This window comes from Marmota marmota, unplaced genomic scaffold (genome assembly GCF_001458135.2).
Source record: "Marmota marmota marmota unplaced genomic scaffold, marMar, whole genome shotgun sequence".
Classification (NCBI taxonomy): domain Eukaryota; kingdom Metazoa; phylum Chordata; class Mammalia; order Rodentia; family Sciuridae; genus Marmota; species Marmota marmota.
Genome location: NW_025999941.1, coordinates 11,255,748 through 11,282,248, shown reverse-complemented (window position 1 = coordinate 11,282,248; position 26,501 = coordinate 11,255,748). Strand labels below are relative to the sequence as shown.

Sequence of the window (26,501 nt, the reverse complement as noted above, 5' to 3'; positions counted from 1 at the left end):
TGTTTCTGTCTGTCTCAAGACCCTCTTAGAATGTGTGTTGCCCAGGGCAAGGATTTCTGTGCATTCTGTTCACGCTGAATGCAAGCTCCTACATCCATCCCTGTAGCACAGTAGGAACTCAGTAAATATTTGTTGAGTGAATGAATAGTGAACAAGTGAATAAAACCTCCAACCTGTCTCTTACCTTCCTGAATAATTGCTTTTCTCCTATCTTCTCTCAGTTAGCCTTGTCCATCTACTTCCTGAGGACACACAAGTGTGTTCTTAAAACATCACTCATATTCAGTGACTCTGTACATAAGGAAACAGATTATCACATAAGCCATAACTGGATGGAAAAATTTTCATCCCTCTAGTGCTTAAAAAAAAAAAATCACCTGCTCCTCTTACCCCAGAGTGTGTAGATATACATTTTGGCCTTGGAGATAGCCCCTCCCCTGTGGCTGAGTATTTTTAAACTTCAAGGCCTTCAGAGTGGATTAAATACAGGATGTACTGAGGCTCCAGGTATGCAGGACTTGTTCCACCACAGCCTGCAGGATGGGAGGACCTCCTTGTCCCGAGGTTTAGGGGGTCTCTGTGGAACGCAGACCCCAAAGCAGCATGGGCTGCATTGCTCGTGTGTGTTCTCCTCCATCTCCTAGGTGACTGTTTCCCAAACAGTCTTAGCCAACACCTTTTCTCACAGCGGGAATCGAGCATGCGTAATTATGCATGGCAAGGTCAAGGCCCTTTTCCACTTTTTGCTTTGGGGTCTTGATCAGGATCAGCCTATTGTGTGTTAGGTACAGTCAGATTCTAAGGCCTTGCCCAATGCAGCTACAAGCCCTTGATCTCCACATTTAGCTGTTCTGAGATTAAATCCAAGCTTTGAAAATTACCTTGGGTCAAAACAAATTGCTAAATCGGTCTTCCTCCCTACCCCATCCAACCTCTTCAGATTCAAGAGGAATCATGTCTCTAGAAGAACAGGAATAGTGGTGGGGGGCAGGGTATGGCCAAGATCTGTCAATCATTAGGATGTCAAAAAAACGACTTGGGAATCTCCTTTGAAGCTCCATGTGATTCCCTGTGATTCTCCATGGGTCAATCTTCCACCAGGAATATAGTTTCACATCTTTAGAGCTGAAAGAGCCTTTTCTTAGTGTGATTACAGGTTGATTAATGTTGCAAGAGGAGCAAGTCTAGCCCTAAAGGCCTTAAAGCACAGGAGACATCTGTCTTGGTTTGTCATTGGGCAGTCTGGAGGGTTCAGCTCCAATCTTGCCAGTAATCACTGTGGTTTGCCAAACAAGGGCATGAATCTCTGCCATGGTTCCCAGAAGTTCTTATAAATAAGCCTTAGTGTCATGTTGTAAAATGCAAATTATAATTCTAGGCCTGCTCCCTTACTTAAATGGAAAAAATGATAAAAAGAATCTTCTAAAAAATAAAGCCCTAAATAAGAATTATTAATCATATCACTAGAATATGTTTAGTGTACAAAGCAAAGTAAAGGAAAAAAGGGGTGTCTTAGTCAGCTTTGTATCACTATGACAAAATACCTGAGGTAAACAACTCAAAAGGAGAAAAGGTTTATATTTGGTTCAGGGTTTCCATCCATAGTCGCTTGGCCTGATCATTTTTGGGGCTGTGGTGAGGCAGTCCAACCGACATGGTGTAAGTTCATGGTTGAGTAAAGCTGCTCACTTCATGGCAGCCAGGAAGCAGAAAGAGAGCAGAGGAGCTGGGGTCCTAATATGTCCTTCAAGGTCATACCCTCAATGATGTAACTTCCTTCCATAAGGCCCCACTTCCTGTTTCCACCATCTCCCCATAGTGCCATAGGCTGGCAACCAAGCTTTTAACACATGAGATTTTGGGGGACAATCCAGATCCAAACTATGACAAGGGGAAGTAAATAATTAAATAAAAGTGGGCTTGAGAATCAAATACATTCAAGGGTACAAGGACAATCAGATGAGTTTCTTTACTGCAGGGCTTCTCAGTGACTTTGCCATGCTAATACTTCTTATAAATTTTCAAGAAGGACATAAAATAGACAGTGTTTCTCCATGTATGGGAAATTCTTAAAAACAGAGCATCTCTTAGAATGAGTGCACCTCCCAGCACAGTTTGGAAAATACTATATTAGATAAGACAATTGTCACTATTGTGATGGCCCTCCATTTGGCTCAAGGCTAATCCAGTGCACATCTCTTCCCTGCAAGAGAAAAACTGAGCCCCTGGCCTTGTAGATGTAAATGCAGGCTGAATATTGGGATGACTTTGATTTTCTCTTGACTTATTAGTTATTCTGACTCTGACTGAATTGTTGTTTGCATTGTGAGGCTCCATCAATTCTATCTTTGATGTGAGAGTTGCCAGGGTACAGGGAAATGTGGGAAGCGCCTTTCCCGGGCCTTCTCAGCTACCCAGTCTCGTCTTCTGCCTGTTGCTGCTCTTATGTTTAGCGCTCACATTTAGGTCTATGATCTAGTTTTAACTAATTGTTATATATGAGGCAAGGTAAGCATCTGTTAGTCCAATTTTTTCAACACCGTGTGTTGCAAAGACTATCATATTCTTTTTAATAACTGCATAATACTTCATTGAACGAATGGCCCATGATTTATTCCATCAGTGTCTTATTAATAGACAGGCTCTTATATACAGAGTTGTGAAAACTTGTGCTGTAAATAGGTAATAATGAGTGTAATGCATTCCACTATTGTCATGTATGTTAAAAAAAAAAAAAGAACCCTCCCTCCAAAAAAAAAAAAAAAAAAGGCTCTTTCCAATGCACATTCTTATACCTAAACCACTGGGCAGTTTAATGAGGATTTCTGTGGAATTTCTGGATTCAATGGTAAGTGCATTTTAAGTTTAATGGAACCAAGGAGTTGTCCTCCAGCATTACACTCCCATCTAAAAAGTCTGAGAGGGAAGGCTCTGACTTTGATTGGTTTATGGGTGTGAGCCTTTCTCAAATATTAGATAATTTCCTTCTGGACAAATCTAATAGCCTGTATTATTAGATTCTGAAAGAGTCAGAGCCTTTCCAGGAGGGTTTGGAGAAAGATGATCATTTCTGCCTTGGTCAGTTAGGGTAACCTCATAAGACAAAGTCTCGCAAAATATATGGGAAAATGGAAATTTACTAAGAATTGTTTAGTAAGTATTGGGAGCTCATAAGCATCTCTATACTGGGTCCTGCCCTAAGGGTAATTTCCAGTGGTCACTTTACATCAGCAGTGACTTGCTCCCCAGCAGCCTGATTGTGTCATTTAGCCACCCTGTAGGCAGGTCCTAATTCAAGATGGCGGGATAACCTCTCACTCTCTCACCAAGTTTACCAAAGCCTTTCCTCGTACTAGGCCCAGACCAGCATCTGTGCATGCAAAGACCCAAAGGGTGCTGGGAAAATGCAAATTGTACAGTGCTGCTGGAACATCACTTTCTCTTCTTTTCTCTTCATCACATTGCTGTGATTTGACCAAATTAATTGACATCATTGAAAATCTGTTAGGTGACAAGGACTATTGCCCTGGAGCAGTCAGTCTATGTCTTCTGATTGGTAAATTTAATCTATTTACATTCAGATTTATTATTGGTAACTATCAACTTCCTCCTGCCATTTTTGCTAATTCTATTCTGTTTGATTTGCACACAGTGGTGGGACAGTCCCCCTCCTCCAGATGTTAACACAGGCCAGACACCAAGGTGGCTTAGAAGCTGTTCAAAAATAATAGCCACAGGTGTCACACAGGTGGAACATACTGTGCTAATTTGTGCCAAGTGCACAGTCAGGGGCAAATGCCCTGCTAAGATGATGAACCCAGCCTAATTCCATCTTAAGATTGGGAGCCATCTCGTCACAAAGTCATAAAAAGTTAATTTCTGTTTTACTATAAATTACTGCTATTTCTAAACTTGTTTGGAATTCCTGCCTGTGCCTTGAATTCACCCATGCCTGGCTTTCCCTGACTAGATAACAACCTTCTCTGAAACCTCAGCAGTGCCTCATAAATTCTGATGTTGGGATATAAATTTACTCCCTGCCTTGAAATATTATGCCATGTAGACCATTAACCTACTATCTGCCTTTGTATTATGCTTGTCAAAATCCTGTTATCTGTAAGTTCTTAAGACACCCCTCCTTTGCATTTTTTTTGTGCTATAAAATCTCATTCTTGGAGAGTTGGGGGGCTGGTCTCTAGCCCACATTAGGGGAGACAATTGCTGATCAGCTCTCTTTGTTTACACAAATACAAGCTTGCTTTAATTTGATTTAAAATTGGAGTTGGGGATCTTTTCTTTGGGTCAGGGTTCAACAGAGAGAAGGGAGAAATCCTGCTGGCTTCACAGAGGAGAGTCTGGGTGATAAAAGCCTGGGTTCAGAAAACAGGTGACTATATTAGTTGTTTCTTCTTCAGCCACGAAATTCCCACCACTGGAGCTGCTGGATCCAAGAGTCAATAGGAGAAAGCCGAGATGTCTTGGTTGGGCTTGGCCAATAATCACAGCTCCTTCTGGGAAAAATTTGGGGAGCAGCTAAATAGAGTACCCCCCCTTAAGCTGTCCTGTACATTTTCAATGTAGCCTGAGTATATTCTTCATGCTTTTGTTATCAACTGTCTATCAGTCAGCTATTGTTACGTAACAAAACATCCTAAGACAGAGTGGTTTTGAATAGTAGCCGTTTTATTTACTCATGATTTTGTAATCTGGGCTCTTATCTGAGCAGTTCTTCAGCTGGTGTCTTCTTGGGTCACTCCTGTGGCTGACATCATCTGAATGGGGATAGATGATCCCAAATAGGCTCACTCGCACGTCTAGTGCCTCCTCTGGGATGGGCAGACACAGCCCAGGGCTGGCTGCTTCCCCTCCAGGCAGCCTCTCCAATAGTCCAGACATTTAAAAAATGGCAGCTGGTTTCCAAGAAAAGGCAAAAGCAGAAACTTCCAGGCCTTTTAAGACATAGGCATAGAAATAGCTCACCATCGCTTTGGCCACACAATATTGATCAAAACAAATAAGTCACTAAGGCTGGCCCAGATTTGAGGTGGCCGGGGAGTATACTCCACTTTTTGATGGGAAGAGGGGCATGCACATATGGGGATGTGAGGGATTGGGGTGGCCTTCTTTGCACCCCACCAACCATAGCTCCTTGGATTTCATTTATGGTGTCTGGAGATAAAGTTCCTAATTCATGTATGATTCATCCCATGTTATGTCATGTAACCTTTCCAACAAACCTATAAAGGGAATACGGTCTTCATTTTTTTTTTGATGAGTAAACCGAGGACAAACAATTTGTCCAATGCCACTCAGAGCTGTGTCTAGAGTTCAAGTCTATGCTAAAGCCTTAGGGTATGACTTATACTCTGCCCTAACCCAACTCCACCGTCCCCAGGATGAAGATCAGTGCTTTTTCTCAAGGATGCTCACCCAAAGTCCAGCCACTCCCAAACTGATTCTGAATTAACTCTTAAGAGGGGCATAAACTGTATAAATTAAGGCAAAACAAACAACTCTGTGGATTATTTTAATTATTTCAGTACTGTGAAGGATCTCTGTGACAGGCTCTATAAACTTATAAAAGATCTTCATTTAAGAAGGATTGCAAAATTTTTTATTTAAAGAATTTTGTCTAACCAAGATCAAGTTAGTGTCGCTGTTTCTCCAAATGTGGTTGGATATTTCACTTTCCTCTCCATTTCCTGTTTTCATTTGCTTTGCTTTGCTTGGTATTGAAAGTGTGCAGCTCCTGGAGAGGGAGAGACTTTTTCATAGGGAAAACTATTTGGAAACATAAACTCCTCTCCTTTTTATTGGATGATGAAACAAACAAACAAAAAAAAAACCTGAGGTCAACTTTCCATTTTGTCACCCAGTGGGTAAAACTGTCACAAACTGACAGCAGAGGGGTTGTCTTCAGGAAGTTCGAGTTTGAGTCAGGAGAACTGATCCTCTGTTGCCACGGTTCACCTTCATTTCAGGCGGGTAGACCATGGTGGATAATCAATTAGGGACTCTTGACTAGTGAACATTCGAGACTTGTTTTGCCTTTTTATCACCTCTTCAAGAGCCACTGACTTCAGTATCCAAAAAAGAAGATTCTGACATCTTAATGTTAATGGGGGCATTTGATCCAAGGGCTTGAGATAAATATAACTCTGTGTAGTACAGAGAAGGTTGAATGGGAAATGGTTGGCATTCTTTCTTGGTAAAGGCATGGGAAAGGAGGGGTCTGGAAGAGAGAGAGAGAGAGAGAGAGAGGGAGAAGGAAGGAGGGGGAGAGAGAGAGAGAGAGAGGGAGGGAGGGAGCGAGCCAGCCCTGAGGCAGAGCAGAGATAAGCAGGCTCCTGCAGCAACCCTGTCTTGCTAACTTGACACTTGCCAGACCTGGCCAGCATGGTTGTCCTGAATCCAATGGCTTTGGGAATTTATCTTCAGCTTTTCTTCCGCTCGATCTTGTCTCAGCCGACTTTCATCAATAGCGTCCTCCCGATCTCAGCAGGTAAATGATGCCCAGCATTCTCCTCTGGGCAGGGGGAGGAAGGAAGATCGTTTTGCAAGGTGTCCTGGTATTTCTGCCATTCTACTCTTGGTGGAGGAAGGTTGGGAGGGAGGTGGTCACCCCAGCCGCTTCCTGTCACCCAAGCTTGTCTGGGAAGCCCCTTCTGTCCTTGTTCCTAGGGCTCCTACTTAGCTGCTCAAAACCAGAGACTTTTAAAAAAATTGCCTCGGCCTCCCCCACCTCTTCTCCCCCATTTGCTGCATGATTTCATTTTGGTCAGGAATCTGGGGGGGAACTTAAGAGACCAGGAGGTGCAAGTGAGAGAAAAGTGAGTCCCCGATGTTTCTATAAATACCTCTCTGACCTGCTCTGAAAGGGGCTTGGCTTAAGGGGGTATTGCAGAATAAACAGGAATCCGTCCAAGCCTTGGCAGCAACGGTGGCCAGGACAATCCTATTGAAGGGACAGGGAATCCAGTCGATCCTCCTGGAGCCCAGGGGCCCCTTGCAGCCTCAGGACTGGGTTTTCTGTTTCTTCAGTCCTGTCTGTATCCTGTTGCGCTTTCTTCCTGGGTGGAACTTCCTTCAGCCTCAGATAAGGCATCTAGGGGTCCTGGGAGAAGGAGGCTTGGCAGAGAAAAGTGGAGGGATCCAGAGAGATGTGGGGCCTAGAGCTGGTTATGTCTGCTGAGTGCAAGGCTGAGAGATTTGGGGAAGGGGCTTGGTCTGCCAGCCGGGCAATCTTCCCGAGGGCACCAGGCATTGCCCTTGTCCTGCCTGACCCAGGGGCAGGGGAAGTATTGGGTTACTGATGTGTCCTCTTGAAACCTTTCTGAGGAAACTCAAATGTCTCTAGAAGGCATGAGGGAGGCAGGCAGACCCCAGGCCTTGCTAGCCATCCCCTCAGAGTCCCCATCAGCTGTCCCTGGCTCTCCCCATCCAAGAGCGTCAGACAAGCCCTTCAATGGAGTCTCATAAGTACGTCCACGGAGGCTGAAGTTTCACTGTCTTTGCCTGTAGAACACCGGGAGGGCCAGGAATGCCGGCTTCTCACGAGGGCCTAGCTCTACACCCAGTCCCAGCCACTCACTGTCCATTCATAAAAACAGCTCAGCAAGTGGAGCTGCCAATGTCTCTAAGTCCTAGGGGGTGACTCAGCTGGGTATGAGGCTAATTATAAAAGTGTGAGGAACAGAAGAAGGGGAAAGGGGGGATCTGTGGAGAACACTGGAGGTGGGGCTAGGCAGGAAAGGTGGGTGATTGTGTCACTGTGACCATATGTCAACACACCCCTTGCAGATTCAAATTGAGAGCACCAAGCTTCTTCTGGGTCCGGTGGTTCCTTATTCTCTTATTCAAAGAGGAGCTTTGACAGTTAATTTGGTCCAATTCAATGGTACCACTTCATTTTGTTTGGGTTAGAGTTTCCTAAGGATTTGAGGCTTAGGAGTTAAGGAACTCGGGTTTCTGGTTCCAATCCTGCCTCTGATGGGCTCTCTGACTTCTGTGAGGGTTGCGATGAACTATAAGCATTGTGTGGGCAGGGATCCTAACTATCTTGTGCAGTGTCACTGGTTCCCAGGTTCAGAACAGTGACTGATACATAGTGCTCAAAAAAATATATAGTAGATGAACAAATAGAAAACTTCTCTTGGGGCTGGGGATAGAGCTCAGTTGGTAGAGTGCTTGCTTCGCATGCACAAGGTCCTGGGTTCAATCCCCAGCACCACACATACCACACACACACACACAAAAAAAAAACCAAAAAAAAAAAAACCCTCTCACTGGGTGTGGTGCACACCTGTGATCCCCATGATTTAGGAGGCTGAGGCAGGAGGATCACAAGTTTGAGACCAACCTCAACTTAGTGAGGTTTTATTTCAAAATAAAAAAATAAAATGAGCTGGGAATGTAGTTCAGAGATAGAAAATCCTGCCTTCCCACACCTCTCCAAACAAAAGGCAGATAAGTATCTTAGAATGATTTCTATTGAACATGGCAACTATTAAAAATATCAGGAGCCCTAAATTTACGGTATATCTTAACCATCTACTGGGTCATAAATGAATCCCATCAGCTTAGGAGGCTGAGGCAGGAGGATTGCAAGTTCAAGGCCAGGTCTTAGCAATTTAGTGAGGTCCTAAGCAACTTAGTGAGACCCTATCTCAAAATAAGAAAGAAAAAGGGCTGTGGATGTGGCTCAGTGCCTAAGCACCCCTGGGGTCAATCTCTAATACCCAAAACAAAAAACAAAATTACCCATACACAATCATTATTTATGAAAGTTCATGTGTTTGTGGATCAACTAAGGGTTTGCTGACCTAGCTCAGGCTTGGCTGGGCCTGGCTGGGCTCATTCCTGGTCTGTAGATTGATTGGGTTCCAATCTCCACTCACAGATGTGGCTCAGTCATCGTAGATTCTGGAATGTGAAGGCACAGACCCAAGGATAATAATAGTCACAGAAAGGCAGACCTTCTGCACAGTTCAAGGTATACAATTCTCATAGCACCCCTGGGATGGATGCGGCGTCACTCACACTTTTTAGATGAGAAAATAGAGGCTCAGAGAGGTTAAGTAATCTGCCCCGAGTCACAGAACTGATGAGATAGAGATTGGCATCCTGTCTTGTGCCTCTAAGTCCAAGATTTTTATCAATATAGACCAAATCCATTTAAGGTCTTGGATCAATAGTGATACAGGCATGTAAGGCCTAGCAGACTACCCTCCTAGCCCCTAGAAATACTCCTCTGAATTCTCTATTCTCCTACTACTTTCTCTCTGGGATATCAATGTCCAAAGTTCTAGCCAAAAAGTGGATATTGCATTATGCCAAAATTATATGACTCGAGAGGGCACTTGTTTATCTCTTTTTTGGTGATATTTCTTTTTAATAGGGATGTTTTAGTGAGATGCATTTAAACCATGGTGTTGGGTGGGCACAGGGACCTCCCCAGGGCAACCTCACTTCACAAACCTTCTCTCAGGCACTGTGACCCAACCTACCTGATGCCCACACATGGCTTCCCATTTCCAATACAGGGTTTCCCAGGCTGGCAGGAACTCTCCAGGTGATGTTTGGGTCCAGGTCTCAGATGGTGAGAAGACCCAAGTCCAGCCCTGATGAGTGAGATCATGTGGCAGGCTGTGATTTCTGTCTGGGCACTGGAATCTTGTGTTGTGGCTGGGATGTGACCAGAGCAGCCATCCTGTGGCCTATATGGCCTACTGTCCAGCTCCCCCATCACATACTCTCCTGCCTGGAAGCTAGCCAGATCATCACTTGGGAACCATCCATGTTCTTGGCACTAGCTTATGAGCCATTTATTTGTGTCTGACACTGATCAGCTATTGTTTAATGTCCCGTAATGCACTCGCCAGCCATCTCCTCCGATTTAGCTCCCCATTTCCTCTGGATAATAAAATCAGAGAGGGCTCTTAAATTAGAGGACTCTCTAGGGGTCCCAGGCGTCCCGCCTCATCTCATCCCAAAGCTCTGCATAAAGCGATGGCCTCCCTCCAGCTCAGACACAGAGAGAGGTGGTGTGAGAGATGGAGGGGGCATCCCCCAGTCACCCTGTGGGCAGCCGCCCCATGCCCCGCCTGCTTTCTTCAGATCCAGGAGCATACAAACACAGATCAGAAAGCCCTTCTGGCTTTGAGGAGACAGCCAGTAAGCTGGGGTCTTGTCTTCTTTAAATATAGCTCCCAGTCACAAGGACTACCTGTGTTGCTCTTCTGGCTGGTACCAGTGAAACCCCCAATTCCTCGTCTCACAAAAGCTTTTATTGCTGACAGTTGTATCTGCTCTTCACAGCAGCCTTACCTTGAGGGGTCCTGGGTTCTAATCCTGACTCTCTTGGTTATGCTCTATGCAGTGGTGGGGAGGCCACCTCATGGCAGTGAACCCCAAGTTCCTCATCCGTTCAATGGCTCTGATAGCCTCTGCCTCTCAGGAGAGCTCTGAGGATTCATTAAGCAACTAAGATTTAATGAGTGCCAACTATGTGCCTGGAAGTGGGCTATAGCTGTGTCCAGGTTGGCCTGCTGGTGAAAGCCTTCACCCCTAGCCCTAAATGTACAGGAAAGGGGGAAGAGGAAGAGATATTTTTAAAATTACCTTAATTGCTCACATTTAAGAGATGAATGATTTAACATTTTGGGGGAAAAATGTATTTCTGATATGCTAAGCCCAGAAGGTTATCCCAGCTCCCCCAGAAGGCTAAGGCAGAAGAATTGCAAGCTTGAGGTCAGCCCAGGCAATTTATCAAGGCCCTGTCTCAAAATAAAGTAGAAAGGGCTGAGGATGTAGCCCATCAGCAGAGGATTGTCCTAGCCTGCATGAAGCCCTGGATTCTACCCCGCAAAGGAACCTTCTGTAACTTCTGGTACTCAGAAGTGAAATGGGGCTAATCCTAATTTTATTACTAGAGCTAGGGAAAAATAAAAAATAAAAAAAATCTTACTTTTCAAAAATCAGACAGTCTGGCTGTGCTGGCCACACTTTCTGGCTATGGTGACACTCTTTGGAATATAATGGTTGGTGGTGACTTGGCTCCAGCTGGCAATTTGCTACCATGCCCTCTTGTCCTATACCACTTTCTGAATTATGGTCTACCTATTTGGACCCTCTAGGCATGTGACTCTTTGGCCCCTAAGGCCAGGACCCTGCTGGCGTGGCCTATGCTCCCAGTTTTTTTTTTTGTTTTTGTTTTTTTTTTTTTAGCAGCCTTGAAGACATCTCTCCATATTTCCAAATTTCTGCACAGCTCATCCTGGAAGTCAACATCCTTGATCGGTGGTTCTCAAACTACAGCACGGGTTCTCAGTCCTGGCTAGGAATCACTTTGAGGTGCTTTCCAAAGGCTCAGCTTCCAAGCTGAACAGACTGAGAGCGGAATGATGTGGGATCAGGCATCTGTAGTAAAAGTCCTCCAGGTGATTCAAAGATCCAGCCAGGGTTAACCACTGAATTACAGGCAGCATTGGCATCCCCTGGAGGGCTCATTAAAATGGAGACCACAGCAACCCACCCCTGGGAGATTCTGATTCAGCAGGAAATAGGGCCCAAGAGTCTGCACTTCTAACAAGCTTTGAGAACCCCTGCTCTCTCACACCCTACTCTATTAGTTTCTCATGGCTGCTGTAAGAAATCACTTCAAACGGTGGCTTAAAACAACACACCTCTGTTCTCTTCAGCTCTAGAGGCTGGAAGTCTGAAACCTGTTTCACTCTATAGAAATAAGGTTTCTGTGCCTTTAAATAAATAAATAATCTGTTTCTGTGCGTTTCCTAGCTCTAGCGCTGCATCTCTTGCCTTCTCTGGTTCCTGGCCCCTTTCTCTTCAAGCCATCAGTGTAGCATCTTGTTTGAGGGGCAGGGGGGTCACTTGCCTTCTTTATCAATCTCCCCTGCTTTGGGGGGGGCAGTACAGGGAGCAGTGCTGGGGATTGAACCCCGGGCTTCATGTGTGCTAGGCAAACACTCTACCCCTGAGCCACCTCCCAGCTCCTAAACTTGTTTATATCATCATGTCTACAATGTTCCCTTTTCCATATGGGGTAACATTTACAGGTTCCAGGGATTCGGATCTGGAGACCTATGGGGGCCATCATTCAGCCTCCCACAGTGATCTCTTCCAGCAGGTAAACTGACCCACTTGTGTTTTGCTGAAATGACATCAGAATCAAAGGTGCAGGCATAAGGACTGCTTTCATTTGGGTTCTTCCCAGAAGCAGACCCTGAGACAAAAATTTGGATGCAAGTAGTTTATTTGGGAGGTGACCCCAGTAAGGCAGAGCCGAGAGGAGTCAGGCAGAGCCGAGAAGGCAGACATAGGGTGTGTTCATGAGCAGGTCACGGCTCTGGGCTCCACTCTCCTGGGGACCTCTGGGAGACAGGGTAGCTGGAATATTTATCCACCAACTCCTGTCGACGCCAACTACTCTGTTCTTCCTGCTTGACCCAAGTGACTTCCCATAAAAGTTCTAGTCTCAGGTGCCTGTGGCAGGAGGTTGGATACTGAGGGACATCAGTGAAGTGACAGCATCAGCTATAGATCCTTTAAAAGACCAGCTGTGGTCCTACCAACCCCTCTGGCAGTAGCAGTTACAGCTCAACATCCCTTCCCTGAAGAATTTGGGGTTCAGTTGACATAGGGAGCCACCACAAAAATACTAAACCTACGTTTCTTTTTGCCTATTATTTCTAATTTTCACAAGAATGTCATAAAGTAACCATTAGTATCTCCATTTTACCAAAGAGGAAAATAGCAATGAGAGAGGTACAGTCACTTGCCTGAAGTCACACAAAGTCAGGGTTGAAATTCCAAATCAGGGCTTTCAGATTCCCAAATCAATGCAGATTCAGAATCTAAGAGTGTGGCTAGGGGTATGGCTTCTGGCATCACCCTGACTGTGTTCAAATCTTGTGTCTCCCTTAGCTTTGTGACCTTGGACAAATTTCCCACCCCGTGCCTCAGGTTCCTCATCTATGAAATGGGGCTGAAAGTAGGAATTAATTCAAAGAGAAGTGGTGAGAATCAAGTGAGTTAGTTACAGACATCAAATACTTTCAGTTGTGTTTGATGTACGTGTGACACCATTGCACATTCTCAGACGTTATTTTCAAAATCTCTCTTCATTTCTACACATGCCAAGAGGCCACGATTTCCTGCACAATTCATTGCATCAAAAGGCAAAAAAACCTCAAAGACAACCTAAATAACCTTTTGCTTAAAATATCCAGGGAATTAAAGCAAAAGGAAGAGACCCTGCTTTGGGCCACTTTGCATTTGTAAACCAGTCCCTAAAGAAGGAACGCGTTGCCTGGGGAAGGAGGTTGTCCTAGTGGTGACCGGCTTCCCCAGATGACTTTAAAAATACACCTGGCCCTCTTCCATTTCACAGCTCCATTCAAGTCCTCGCTTACCTCTCCATGGCAACCAACAGAAACACTGGGTGATGCGTGTATGGGAGCTAGTGACAGCTGAAGAAGTCTGTACTGCTGTAGTCTTGCATGGTCAACCAGCTGGGGGGAGGGGGTGACTTCAAAAAAGAGGGAGGGAAAGAAGGAAGCCTTGATGAGAGTAACACAGGTTCTACTCTACACTCTCCTCCTGTGCTGCCCGCCTCATCTTCTTGGTATCCTTCTGAGAAGTTTGGAGAAAGTTCCAGAAGTTTCTGAATTGCTGCAGAAACTTCTCCTTAGCATGGGACTTCTTGGGGGCAAAAGGGGATGGGGTAATAATGGCCACCCTTCCTGGCCACCTGGGGTTCTTCTTCCTTTACTGTGACCCAAGGTTCATTCATTGTTCAAACTCATTCTCTATAAGGGGCCTCTGGCATGAGTCATTGTCATGGAAGGTTGAAAGTGGACGTCCCCTTTGTATCCAAACAGGACCAACTCCGTTTCTAAGACCTTCACTGGGGTGGACCTCCTGGTTACCCTCAGAAAGCTTCCAAATTCCTGATGGTCACACAGAAACCAAATTCTCAAACCATCGAGTCTAGTGTTCTGGATTCAGGGAGCCTCCAGGAAAGAACACCCTTCTTCCCTCCTATCTGACTTTCTGGGAGCTGCGTTGGGTAAAGTCACGTTAGGGAAAGTTAACAGTGGGAGAGACACAGATCCTCCAGGTCTGTAGGTCAGCAGGGCCCTGTGGGAGTTCCCTTACTGTCCTTGTCCTCCCACAGATAGTCAGCAGTAGAAGCCCAAGATGGCTTCAGGAAGCCAGATTTGTTGGCACACATCTGTTATCTCAGCACCAGGGAGGCCGAGGCAGGAGGATCACAAGTTCAAGACTAGCCTTGGCAACTCCTCAAGATCCTGTCTCAAAATAATCCTTGGGGATGTGGCTTAATAAAAGAGCACTCCTGGTGTTCAATTCTCAGTACCCACCCCCGCCCCCAAGAAAAGATGGCTTTAAAAATTGTGTGGGCCCTAGAAATGTTTTTTTGCAGAGTATCTGAGGCAAATGGTTTCTTACCTACACACAAACTCCAATTATCTGAATCAAATCACCCTGGCCCTCACTCCCTTGAGGGTTGGCCCTGAATGCAACAGTACCTCCACCAGGCAGGCCTAGGGGGTCACCTCTGTGGTGATGTCTTGCCAAAGTCCTTTTGCTTATGTCCAGTGTGGGGACATTTAGTCAGTGACAGGGTTTGGCAATTTGCCTGTATACTAATGTTCTTAGAGAGATTAAGGCTAAGACACTGAGATAAAATTCAGATACATATATGATGTTAAACAACCATTTGCTCTTTTTAGAGTATTCAGTTTCCTCATCTATAAAATAAAAGTGTGGACCAAATTGCAAAGATCCCTTAGCCTCAGACTTTCTCTGACTTTGTGGCTGACAGACTATTTGCTAATTCATAGACTTAGCATCCACACACAAAAAGGGGTCTTGGCTTATGTTTCTCTTCTGAGCATTGGCTGAGAATCCTAGTGTGTGAATTAAAGTCAAGGGACATCTCTGGATTTGACTGACAGTTCCATGACCTACAAGCTAAGGGATCTTGGCCCAGTGATCTATAATTTCTCAACACCCCAGTTTCCACATCTGTAAAATGGGGAGAGTCAGAATCTTCATTTTAGATGGCAAAGAGGATAAAATGAGCTTCGCACTGTGCTTAGTATTTAGTTATCTCTCAGTTACAGGTTGCAACAATTATTCCAAATGGTGGAGAAAGAACTGGAATCCTGGCCTCTTGCCTTCTCCTGGGTTGTTTTCATTGCCACATTTTGGTGTCTCCATCCAAAGGCTGAGTCTGAGTCAGAGATATCACAGCACCTAGGCCCTGGAACTGCAGAAGCCCAGCTCCCCAGGACCTTGGATGACAGCCTTAGTTCCCTTACCTGGAATAGGGGGACATAAAAATATAATTCATAGGGTCATTGTAAGGATCAAAGGAAAGAGCACGGAAAGGGTCTAGCCCCAAGCATGGTAGAGTGTGTACTCAGGAGTCATAATGGTACCTTGAAGGCAATGTTGGATTTTGAAGACAAAGGACCCACAGCTCACACTCAAGGACAACATCTTAGGCATATGGAGCTCCAGCAGAATGACTGCTGATGGGCAGGTCCACTCGCAGGGCTGTTCCATGGCTGTGAAGGAGAAAGCCTCTCTCTGCCCCCATCAAGGGTGATCTGACTAGGACGCCCCTCCTCAGCACATCCCCAGCCCTTTTTTATTTTTTATTTAGAGACAGGGTCTCTCTAAGTTGTTTAGGACCTTGCTAACTCCAACATCTCTTTGTGACAATAAAATCACTCAAATGACCGATTCATTCAAAGTGAACTGTACAAGTAGTTTACTTATATAGTTGGAGCTTTCAGGAGAGCAGACCAATGGCAGAAACAACCCATCTGCATGCAAGTTGTGACTCTACCACTCACCTGGACACTTCTTTGAGAACAGGGACAGCTCTGGACTTGACTGACAGGTCCATGACCCACAAGCTAAGGGATCTTGGTCCAGTGGTCTATAATTTCAGTTTACTTATCTGTTAAGTGGATAAAATATCAACAACTCTGGGCTATTGTAGGGCAAAGCTTGACCTTTAGTTAAGGAGTGCTATGATAGCTGATGGACTATGTAAAGGTGGTTTAAAGATTTTTTATTTTCTGTTTTAAGTCACAAAAAAAGTCTTTTAGAAAACAAGCAAACTTACATTTCATGCCAGAATAAATTACAAATGAATTAAGATTTAACTCTAAAATATGAACTATAAAATCAGTGGGTGTTTTAGTCAGTTTGTTCACTGATGTGACTAAAAGACTTGACCAGAACAATTGTAGTGGAAGAAAATCTATTTTGAGGGCTCACGGTTTCAGAGGTCTCAGACTATAGCAGCTGGCTCTACTCCTCGGGGCTCGAAGTGAGGCAGAATCATGATGGAAGAGTGTGGTGGAGGGAAACAGCTCACTTGATGATCGGAGAGAAAGACACTCCACTCTTCAAACACAACTATTCAACTGTACAAAAAAATTCTCTCTGAGAAAGAGAGGGGAAATATCATACCTACCTATTTGCTTGCATATAGAAGTATACCTAGGAAATGAAGTAGTGGGCTGATAATAAATCACTGGAGCTGATAGGCTGGGGGGAGAAGGGTGAGAGAGATTGTTCATATTTACCCATTTATACTTTTTGAATTTTGAACCAGATACATGCATTAACAATTCTAAACATTTACATGAACATCACACATGTGCATACAAAGTGCTGTGTCTTGTCTGAAGCACAAAATAAGATTTTTCTGTTTTTAAAAGTCTTTTAGAGCCAGGCGTGGAGGCTGAGGCAGGAGGATCACAAGTTCAAAGCCAACCTCAGCAACTCAGTGGGGTTCCAAGCAACTTAGAGAGACGCTTTCTCAAAATTAAAAATATAATTTTTATATTTTGAGGGTTGTGGCTCAGTGGTTAAGTGCCCCTGGTTTCAATTCCTGGTACAAAAAAAGAAAGGAAGGAAGGAAGGGAGGGAGGGAGAGAGGGAGGGAGGGAGGAAGAAAAGTTTGTTAGATCCAAAACAACCAGGATTTTTGAGATCTTGGAGAATTTCCAGAATGGTAGAATCACACAATTATAGTGCTATGAAGTTTCATCTTGCCATTTCATTCAATTGAGAAATTCTATTGATCAATTAAATCCAAAGAAGCCATCCTCAGGTTCCCCAAATTCTGGGATCTAGAGGTTCAAGTGACTCAGCGAGACCTATGATGAGAGATGCCAGTCAGTGTGCGTGGGCAGCCAGCGGGCTCCCTGGAACCCAGCTTCCCTCCTCCCCACTTGTTGTGGACCCCTGGATGACAGATCCTGGAGAGTACAAGCAGGGATGCCAGGGGGTCTCTGAGGGAAGGGGTTCAGTGAGCCACCTGGTTTGAATCACAAGTGCCTGTGGGGCTCAAATGACACCAGGGAAAAATGAAGGCACAGGAACCCAGAGGATGGAAACACAGGGTCTTTCCTTCACCACAGTTGTCAGCGGGTGTTGGAAATAATGCACCCACTGGGCCGGACACAGCTGGAGGGCTTTTGTCTCTGACTTGCGGCCAGATCTCCCGAATCATTCTACAAACTTGGCCTCCCCTGTCAAACCCCGGGCAGAAGATTTAATAGTGCCCACTGATTTATGCCGGCCACTGTAATTGAATTGAGAGCTGAGGCGCAGCCAGCCATGGGGAAGTTTCTTTATGCTCCCTGAGCTCCTAATAACATTGTCCTTCTTCCTCTCTATTTACCACATGCCATTTGGTCAAATTAGAGCTTGAACTCAAGAAAGCAGATGGCTTCCAAAATAATTCCCTTGTAGGAGGAAAGGGGGATGGGTTTTGTTTCCTTGAATTTATGTGTGCACAGTCGTCACTTTTGATATATGACTTATATAAAATAATGACAGGAAGGAGGTCATCCTCCTCCTTTCATCCTTGTGGCTGGGACAGACTCCTCAAGTTGTCTCGATGATGAGTGAGGAGGAGGGGGAAAGAAAGAGAATGTCCTTCTCATGTCATTCTCGGGGATGGGGTAGCCCTCAAGGTGACTGCAGTCCCCTCCTCCAAGCAGTACTGATGCCTTAGCTCTGGGCAGCTCCAGGGACCCCTAAGTCTTTGCCAACAGAGGCATTGGACTCACCCACTCCCCACCCTAACATTTACAGAGAAATCTTGCAGTTCTAAGTTGCCCACTTAAATTTTTTTAATTAAATAAGATAGTAAATAATTCTAAATATTCTTTCTGAACTGGGGATTGAATTCAGGGGCACTTAACCACGAGCCACATCCCCACCATTTTTGCATTTAATTTAGAGACAGGGTCTTGCTGAATTGCTTAGGACCTTGCTAAGATGGTGAGGCTGGCTTTGGACTTGCAATCCTCCTGCCTCAGCCTCCAGAGCCACTGGATTAGAAGTATGAGCCACCAAGCCCAGTTGTTATTCTTTTTTATTATAGACACTTTCAAAAAAGGCTGAATATTATCTCCTCAAAATTCATTTAGCTGGATATGGTGGTGCACCCCTGTAATCCCAGTGGTTTGGGAGGTGAGGCAGGGAGATCACAAGTTCTAGACTAGCCTCAGTAACTTAGTGAGGCCCTCAGCAGCTTATCGAGACCCTATCTCAAATAAAAAATAAAAAGGGCTGGGGATGTGGCAGAGCACTAGCCTAGCCTGAGTAACAACACCCTGGTTTCAATCCCTAGTATTGAAAAAAAAATCACATGTTGAAGCTCTAATAATTCCAGTACCCTAAAATGTGAGGTAAGGAGGCTCTTTAAAGAGGTGATTAAGTGAGGCCCTGAGGATGGGCCCTAATTCCATCTGATTGGTATCCTTATAGAAGAAGAGTTTTGGATACACAAAGATAGCAGGGAAGCATACAGAGTCAAGATCAGAGCCATCCATGAGCCAAGGACAGAGGCCTCAGGAGAAACCACACCTACTGATGCCTTGATTTTGAACTAAATCCAGAGCTATGAGAAGTAAATGTCTGTTTAAGTCACCTAAGCTGTGATATTTTGTTATAGCAGCATTAGCAAACTAATACATTCCCCACATAGATTCTGCAAAGCTCAGTGTTTTGCTCTGTTTATGCTGTTATATATCTATTGATCCATCTAAGTTTTTGATGGATTTCAAAGTGAACTGAATTCTTTGCCCACTTCTAGAGTAAGACAGAGAAGGCCAATGTATATTTGATTGGGAGTCACCAGTACACTTGAGTGAACCCTCCTTATGACAGAGATACAGAGGCCACCAAGATTGTCAACTCATAGGAGTTTACAGACCAGGAAACAGGAATCCATAGATGAATAATCATAAAGTTTGATTAGAAAAACATGATTGTGGGTCTTGGTAAAGGCTCCACCCCAGCTGGGTGAGGCAATGACTCTGGTTCTTCTAGATGCCATTTTCCTGATGTTTCCTGCTCATTCTTTCTAGGGGGTGGTAGATAGAAGGAGTTATTACTTTGTGCTGTTAACTGCATTCAATCTGGATTGAACCCTGACCTACTACCTACTAGGTCATACATATTGGGTGGGTTTGATCATAGCTGCATCCCATGATCGCCCATGGCCTTATCTGAAAATGAGGATGATAATGATGATGATGATGATGATGATGATGATGATGATAAGCCTTATGAGGTTGTGTGGGGAACAAAGAAGGATTGGCTAGGAAGCATCATAGAATGTTCTCCATTACTGGGTGCCTCAAGGGTGGGTTGGGGCAATATCACCTATTGCAGGAAATAAGGATTTTAATGACTTAATCTAATCAAAACATTTATGCTCACCTACCAGTCCAGGGGCATTGGGGAACTCAGGGTCTTTCCCTCTCATGGCTCCACCATCCCTGAAGGATTGAGTCCTCTGCACTCAGGCAGAACTGTTGGCAAGAATAGTCACATGCCTCTGTATCATCCCCCCACAGGGGACCGAAAAACAGCCACTTCTCAGGGATTCCTCCAGCCTGTGGAAGGCGGTGCACACCTTTTGGGGAACTGTCAGTCATCTTTGCACATTCTCAACACTGAGGATGTCTTGGGATGTTAAGTCAGTAGCTGGGAGTTAGGAGTGGAGGTAGCTGCTGGCCAGGGAAGGGCTGGACCAGAGGGAAACTGACTCCAGGTGGCATGAGAATAGTGGGAAGAGTGCTATTAGCCAGGGACCAGTGAGCTGCCCCAGGAGCTGGGTAAGCTGGCTCCAGGAGGGGGCACCTCCTCACTGGTCTGTGTACAAGGCTCCTTCTGAACTCTGCCCCCATGTCTGCACTAGCTGTGTGGTTCAGACAAGGGACTTGATTTCTTTGAGAGTCATTTTCTTCTCCATAAAATAGAGATAAATTGGTCCTGAGAACAAAAAGCAATAATGTATGGAAAATGCTAAGCCCAGTGTCACTGTTGTTTCATGATAAGGAGCATGCAGTGCAGGAGTTACAGGAAGGGCAATATATCATGGTCCTCTTCTCAGAATCCTTCATGAGGCACCATTCCAGGAAACTCAGACCAATCAGCACAAGTGAGCAGATGAGATGAAAACTCTTTTCCTTCCAAGGGTCAGGCCATGAGCTTCTTCATCTCTATATTCTGGTGGCATATGGAAGACTTGGCACATAGTAAGCCTTCAATAAATGTTTGTGTGCTTAAGTAGAACCTGCTATGGGTTCCTCCCAAGGAACAAAAGCATTGAATGTGGAGGTAATGTTGAAGATTATTCTGGCACTTGTTAAAATGGTAAGGAAAAAATTCAAGGTGTCTGCCACAGGTTCAAAGACTAGGACAAGTCAGCTCCTGGTACAAGGACAAGTAAAGATTTATAGCTAAGGAACAGGTTAGGTGAACGGGTGGAAAATTACCAACAGTAGACATCAAGTATAGGGGGATTCTGTCTAAACCAACTTAATTGGATTCTTATCGAAGTCAGAACAAGGTGGTAAGATATCAAGGGTGAGGAAGGAGCCGGGTGCAAGGGCACACGCCTGTAATCTCAGCAACTCAGGAGGCTGAGGCGGAAGGATCATGAGTTCAAAGTCAGCCTCAGAAACTTAGTGAGGCCTTAAGCAACTCAGGGAGACCCTGTCTCTAAATAAAAATACAAAAGATGGCTGAGGATATGGATCAGTGGTTAAGCACCCCTGGGTTCAGAATTTGATTAGATGTCAAGGATGGGGGATTCTCCCTAAGCTGACTTTTCGGGATTCTTGCTATAATTGGATGCTGCCAGGGAGGACACAGAAGTCCAAGTTCAAGGTCTAGTCGAGCAGAGGGTAGAGGAGCCCAGCTAAAGTCTGGCCAAGGGGAGTCTTTCATAGCTGTCAGGGAGAAGTCGGGTCCTCAAACCTACTCCTGGGACTACCAAAGTTTCGGGATGGGACAACAGATTTGAGACCCCAGGCTCTGCCCTCAAATAGGCAGACATCTTTGCCTCTGGACCCCTGGGAAGGGTGCCTGTGTTATCTAGGCCCCCCAGAATCTCTCTGAGGGGTAGTGATGGGACGCCCAGAGGAGGAAGATGCAGAGCAGAATCCACATTGGCCCCAATCTGCAGCCAACTGGAGTGGAGGTAGCTGCTGGCCCGGGAAGGGCAAGTGGCAGCAGCAGGGGCAAAGTTTCTGGAGCAGTGCCCAGGGAGGCAGTATTCCAGAAGTGGTATTCTGGCCTGGTTGATAAATCCCAGACCTGCAATTAAGACAAAATACTGTGAATATGACACCTGCTGACAGCTGCAGGAAGGCCCAGAAACTTTTATATGAATTAGATTTTGTAGGCAGCTCTGCCGTGGCAAGCTGGTGCCTGGGCCAAGGCACCTGAGGGAACTGGAGGCCAAAGATTGCTCAGCAGGGCGAAGAGGAGAGATCCTCCATTGCATCGAGGACCCTTAGGCAGGGCCATTATGTGTCAGGAATGGCAGCAAAGCTGGAAAGGGCACAGAGCTCATGTGGTGCACATTGCTCCCCGTTGACATCTGGAAAATTTGAGGCCCAAAAGGGATGCAAGTTACTGCCAGGGCTGGAGAACAGGGTTCCTGACTCCTAGGTTGAGAGGCAGCTGAAAGGTCTAGTATACACACAGGCATTTGATCTAAGGAAATTCAACTGTTAGTGCTGGGAAGACAGAGAACATAGAGAACAAGAGTTAGCAAAAAAAAAAAAAAAAAAAAAAAAAAAGCAGCCATAGTAGAGAGGAGGGGAGGAGAGGGAGACAGAAAGAGACACCCATGAGCTTGAGTCATTAGGTTCAAACTAGAGGTTCAGCCAGGCGCGGTGACCCAGGCCTGTAATCCCAGCAACTTGGGAGGCTGAGGCAGGAGGATCGTGAGTTCAAAGCCAGCCTCACCAACTTAGCGAGGCCCTAAGCAACCCAGTGAGACTCTGTCTTTAAATAAAATATAAAAGAGGGCTTGGGGGCTGGGGATGTGGCTCAATTGGTAGCCCGCTCGCCTGCCATGCGTGCGGCCCGGGTTCGATCCTCAGCACCACATACAAACAAAGATGTTGTGTCCGCCGAAAACCAAAAAATAAATAAATATTAAAAAATTCTCCCTCCCTCCCTCTCTCTCTCTCTCTCTCTCTCTCTCTCCCCCTCTCTCTCTCTTTAAAAAAAAAAGAGGGATGGGGATGGGACTCAGTGGTCAAGTACCCTTGGGTTTAATCTCTGGTATGAAAAAAAAAAAAAAGAGGTTCAAACACCTGCAGACTTGAACAGGAGCCCGGCCATCAGCTAGTCCAGTCGCCTTTGGTTTTACTTCAGTGACACAAGTACTACTGAGTAGGCTGGCTGTGTAAGGTGTCACGTAGTAAAAATATGAATGCTTTTGATGTGGAAAGTGCAAAACTTCCAACTCCAAAGGCTTGACGTGAAGTTTGAAATATGACCAGTAGGGATGTGACCCAGAGCAGGGGACACCAGGAAAATGTAAGGCAGATGATATTTCTGCAGGTGTCTTGGCTCAGGACTGAGCATTCCCTGTCCTTGTTACTGCTTCTTCTGGTGTCTTAGATCCTGTTTCTGAGAAGAACATAGGCAAATTCCCTAGAGAAGGAACAGAGCTTGCCTTCTTCCCCCTCCATATTTGTACCTATAAATCTTTCCTTACAAGGCTCACTCAGCTCATATGCCACCTCCTCCAGGAAGCCTTCTCTTATTTTTTCACTCATATCCCCTCGCCCTCAACTGGTACTCCTCTCTTCCTCCTGTAAATCCCTCCAGACATCCCCACTCCTGTTAACCACTTCTCTTTTTTCACTTCATACAAATAGAATGAAAAAATATCGTGGGCAAACTGTAGCCTACTGGCTAAATCCAGCCTGCCCCTTATTTTTATAAGTAAAGTTTTATTGGAACACAGTCACACTCATTCCTTTATATACTATCTATGGCTGCTTTTATGTATAATGGCAACTTAAGTTGCAAAGGAGACCATGTGACCCACAAAGCCTCAAACATTTACTCTCTGTCCCTTTATAACAAAAGTTTGCTGACTCTTGTTATAATTTATGGTCTATACTGAGTGCGACAGTGCTACCAGGTGCGGTGGCATACACCTGTAGTAATCCCAGCAGCTCAGGGGGCTGAGGCAGGAGGATCATGAGTTCAAAGCCAGCCTCAGCAACTTATTGAGGTCCTAAGCAACTCAGCAAGATCCTGCGTCTAAATAAAATATAGAACAGGCTGGGGATGGGGCTCAGTGGTTAAGTGCCCTGGGTTCAATCCCTGGTACCAAAACCAAAAACAAACAAAACAGTACTTATTGCTAAGTACTAGTAATCTTGTCTTTTATGACCTAGGATATCGTGTGTTTGTGCTCATGCTTTGGGTATGCCTGTAAAGCTTCAGGTGGATTTCAGCATGTAGCCGGCACGTGCCATTTTATTATTTTAAGAGCAGGTTTCATCTAAAAAGATTTGGGGCTGGGGGTGTAGCTCAGCGGTAGAACGCTTAGCATGCACAAAGCCCTTGGTTCAATCCCCAGCACCAAAAATAAATAAATGAAATGAAATGGAAAGGCTTGCCCTCATGCTCTTTGGAGATAGAGAGGCTGAGAGAGAGAGTGTTTTGTTGTTGTTGTGATAATTAAGTTTGGCTTTGTCGGCAGCACCCTGGCACAGACATAGAGAGACCCCTTGGCCACCAAGGTCTTCCCTGAAACAGGAAGGCGGAGCCTCCTTGGACACTGTCCACTGGGGGTTGGCTGTGAGTCTTGCCAGAGGCAGTATTGACAGGGGCTTTTTGGGAGCCAAATGAAAAGCAGCCTGTTTGACGGATTGCACTTCATTTCCTCTCAGCCTGCGGGGGTGATCAGTTCCCTGGGCTCCCAACCTCACATCCCGTCCTCCCCTGGGCGGAGGCCAGTGTGTCTTCCCAGCCTGCCCCAAAGGAGCATTGCTGGGTGGCCAGGGCAGGGCTGCCTACCCATCCCTGGCCCCTGGACCCCTGGCATCTGGGGCAGAAGCAACATCAAAGCAGGGATTGGCCAGCTCCCACCCCAAATGCCAAGCAGGCCAGGCTCAGGGAGCACTTGGGGGCGTGACGAATCCCAGCCAGTCTCCAGCTCGCGTCCCCGGGCCAGTCTGCCTTGGGCCTTGCCCCACCATGACGCGCCCATCATTCAGCCTGGCTCATCTGCTCACCCTTTCGGGACTGCTGTGCTACTCATCTTGCAGCCTGGGTGAGTCCTGTGTGCACGCGCCTGCTCCGATGGTTTGGGGGGGAAAAAAAACCCCTGGAGAGCAGACCTATCCTGGGATCTCTGAGAAGACTTCAAAATTTTAAACTTCTCAGCCAGTGTTGGGAATGCAGGGTGAAGGGGGTTGCAGAGGAGTGGGTGGGGACCTCAACATACGTGCCCATTTTTTGTGCCCCTCTTTTGACCTTGACTTCAGGGTGGCAGGCTGGTAGCTGCTGTTCCCTCGGCTTTGAGATGAAACTGTGTTCTGCAGTCCAGAGTCCCCTGGCATAAGGTGGCTAGGACGCTCTCCAGGCCAGCTAGTTTAGGTAACATGGCTTAGAAGCAGCAGCCACCAAAACACCAAATCATTTTCTTCATAGGTTGTGTCGCCACCTGTCCCCTGGGCCCACTCTGGGTGTGAGTCACAAATAGCAAACTTCTACCCTGGTCTTTCAGAGAAGTTCAAATTATTTCTACTTTTAGGAAGAGATTTGCGCTTTAAGGCTTGTATGGTGCGTGCATGGGCAGGGAGGATGGATGAAGGAAAGTTCTAGGGTTCAGCCTTTTGTGGAATATGTACATCATGGGAAACTTTGGGCAGACTGTAGCCAGTTAGTCTGATAACTTGTTGGTTGCTGAGATGTCCAGACAACTATTGGGGCACCAGGTGATGCTGTGGAGGGTATCACAGGTGCCCCCCACCATCTCTCATTCATCCCCAGGCCTCCTTCTAACACCAGTCTCAGGAGGCAGGTTAAGGCCCCAAAGCAGGAGGAGGAGAAGGAAGCAAAATGTGCAACAGTCCACCAACTGGACAAGCAGCGGCAGAATCTCAGCATGTGGCTGCACTCACCATGTTTCCCAACCTGCTAATGCAGGATGACTTCTCGTGTCGCTTCTTGCATTTGTTCTTTTTAGATATACATGACAGTAGAGTGTATTCTATATACATGGAGTCTAACTTATTCTAGTTAGGATCCCATTCTTGTGGTTGAACGTGATGTGGAGTTTCACTGGTCGTGTGTTCATATATGAACCCAGGAAAGTCACATCCCATTCGTTCCACTGTCTTTCCTATTCCCAATCCCCTCCCTTCCCTTCATTCTCCTTTGTCTAATCCCATGAGCTTCTATTCTTCTATTCTTCCCCTTCCCCCTTATTATGTGTTAGCATCCACATATCAGAGAGAACATTCAGTCTTTGTTTTTTGGAGATTGGCTTCTTTCACTTACTATGATAGTCTCCAGTTCCATCCAGTCACCAGCAAAGTCATAAAGTCATTCTTCTTTATGGCTGAGTGATATTCCATTGTGTATCTGTAAAATTTTCTTTATTCATTCATCTATTGAGGGACACCTAGTTTGGTTCCATAGCTTAGCTATTGTGAATTGTGCTGCTATAAACATTGATGTGGCTGTGTCACTGTAGTATGCTGATTTTGAGTCCTTTGGGTATAGACTGAGGAGTAGGATAACTGAGTCAAATGGTGGTTCCATTCCAAGTTTTCTGAGGAATCTCCATACTGCTTTCCAAAGTGGTTGCACTAATGTGCAGTCCCCACCAGCAATGTTTAAGTGCATCCTTTTCCCCCACATCCTCGCCAATATTTATTGTTACTTGCATTCTTAATAATTGCCCTTGTGACTGGATTGTATTTATTTTTAAAAAGGACCTTGGAGATGGGGTGGATCAAATCCCTTGTGGTACAGATCAGGAAACTTGAGTCTCAGGTTGAGGACGGGAATTACACCATATCACACATCCGCTTGTACCCAGATCACACTCTTTGACACAAGTCCCTACATTTCCAAGAGTAAGTTGGTGTGAGTCT

At 45.6% G+C, this 26,501-nt stretch overlaps 1 protein-coding gene across 2 annotated transcripts in view; it reads left to right on the top strand.

The window, feature by feature from the left end:
* Positions 1-6,319: 6,319 nt before the first annotated feature.
* The window catches only part of Colq (collagen like tail subunit of asymmetric acetylcholinesterase), a 60,658-nt gene continuing 40,476 nt past the window's right edge, over positions 6,320-26,501 (top strand). The window contains exon 1 of one of the 2 annotated variants that reach the window (XM_015494472.2): positions 6,320-6,502. In XM_015494472.2, coding sequence (XP_015349958.1) covers positions 6,397-6,502 — 106 coding nt within the window. In that variant the 5' untranslated portion in view covers positions 6,320-6,396. Of the gene's footprint in view, positions 6,503-24,337; positions 24,671-26,501 lie in introns of those variants that run through there. The other variant, XM_048801173.1, reaches the window with a different exon arrangement.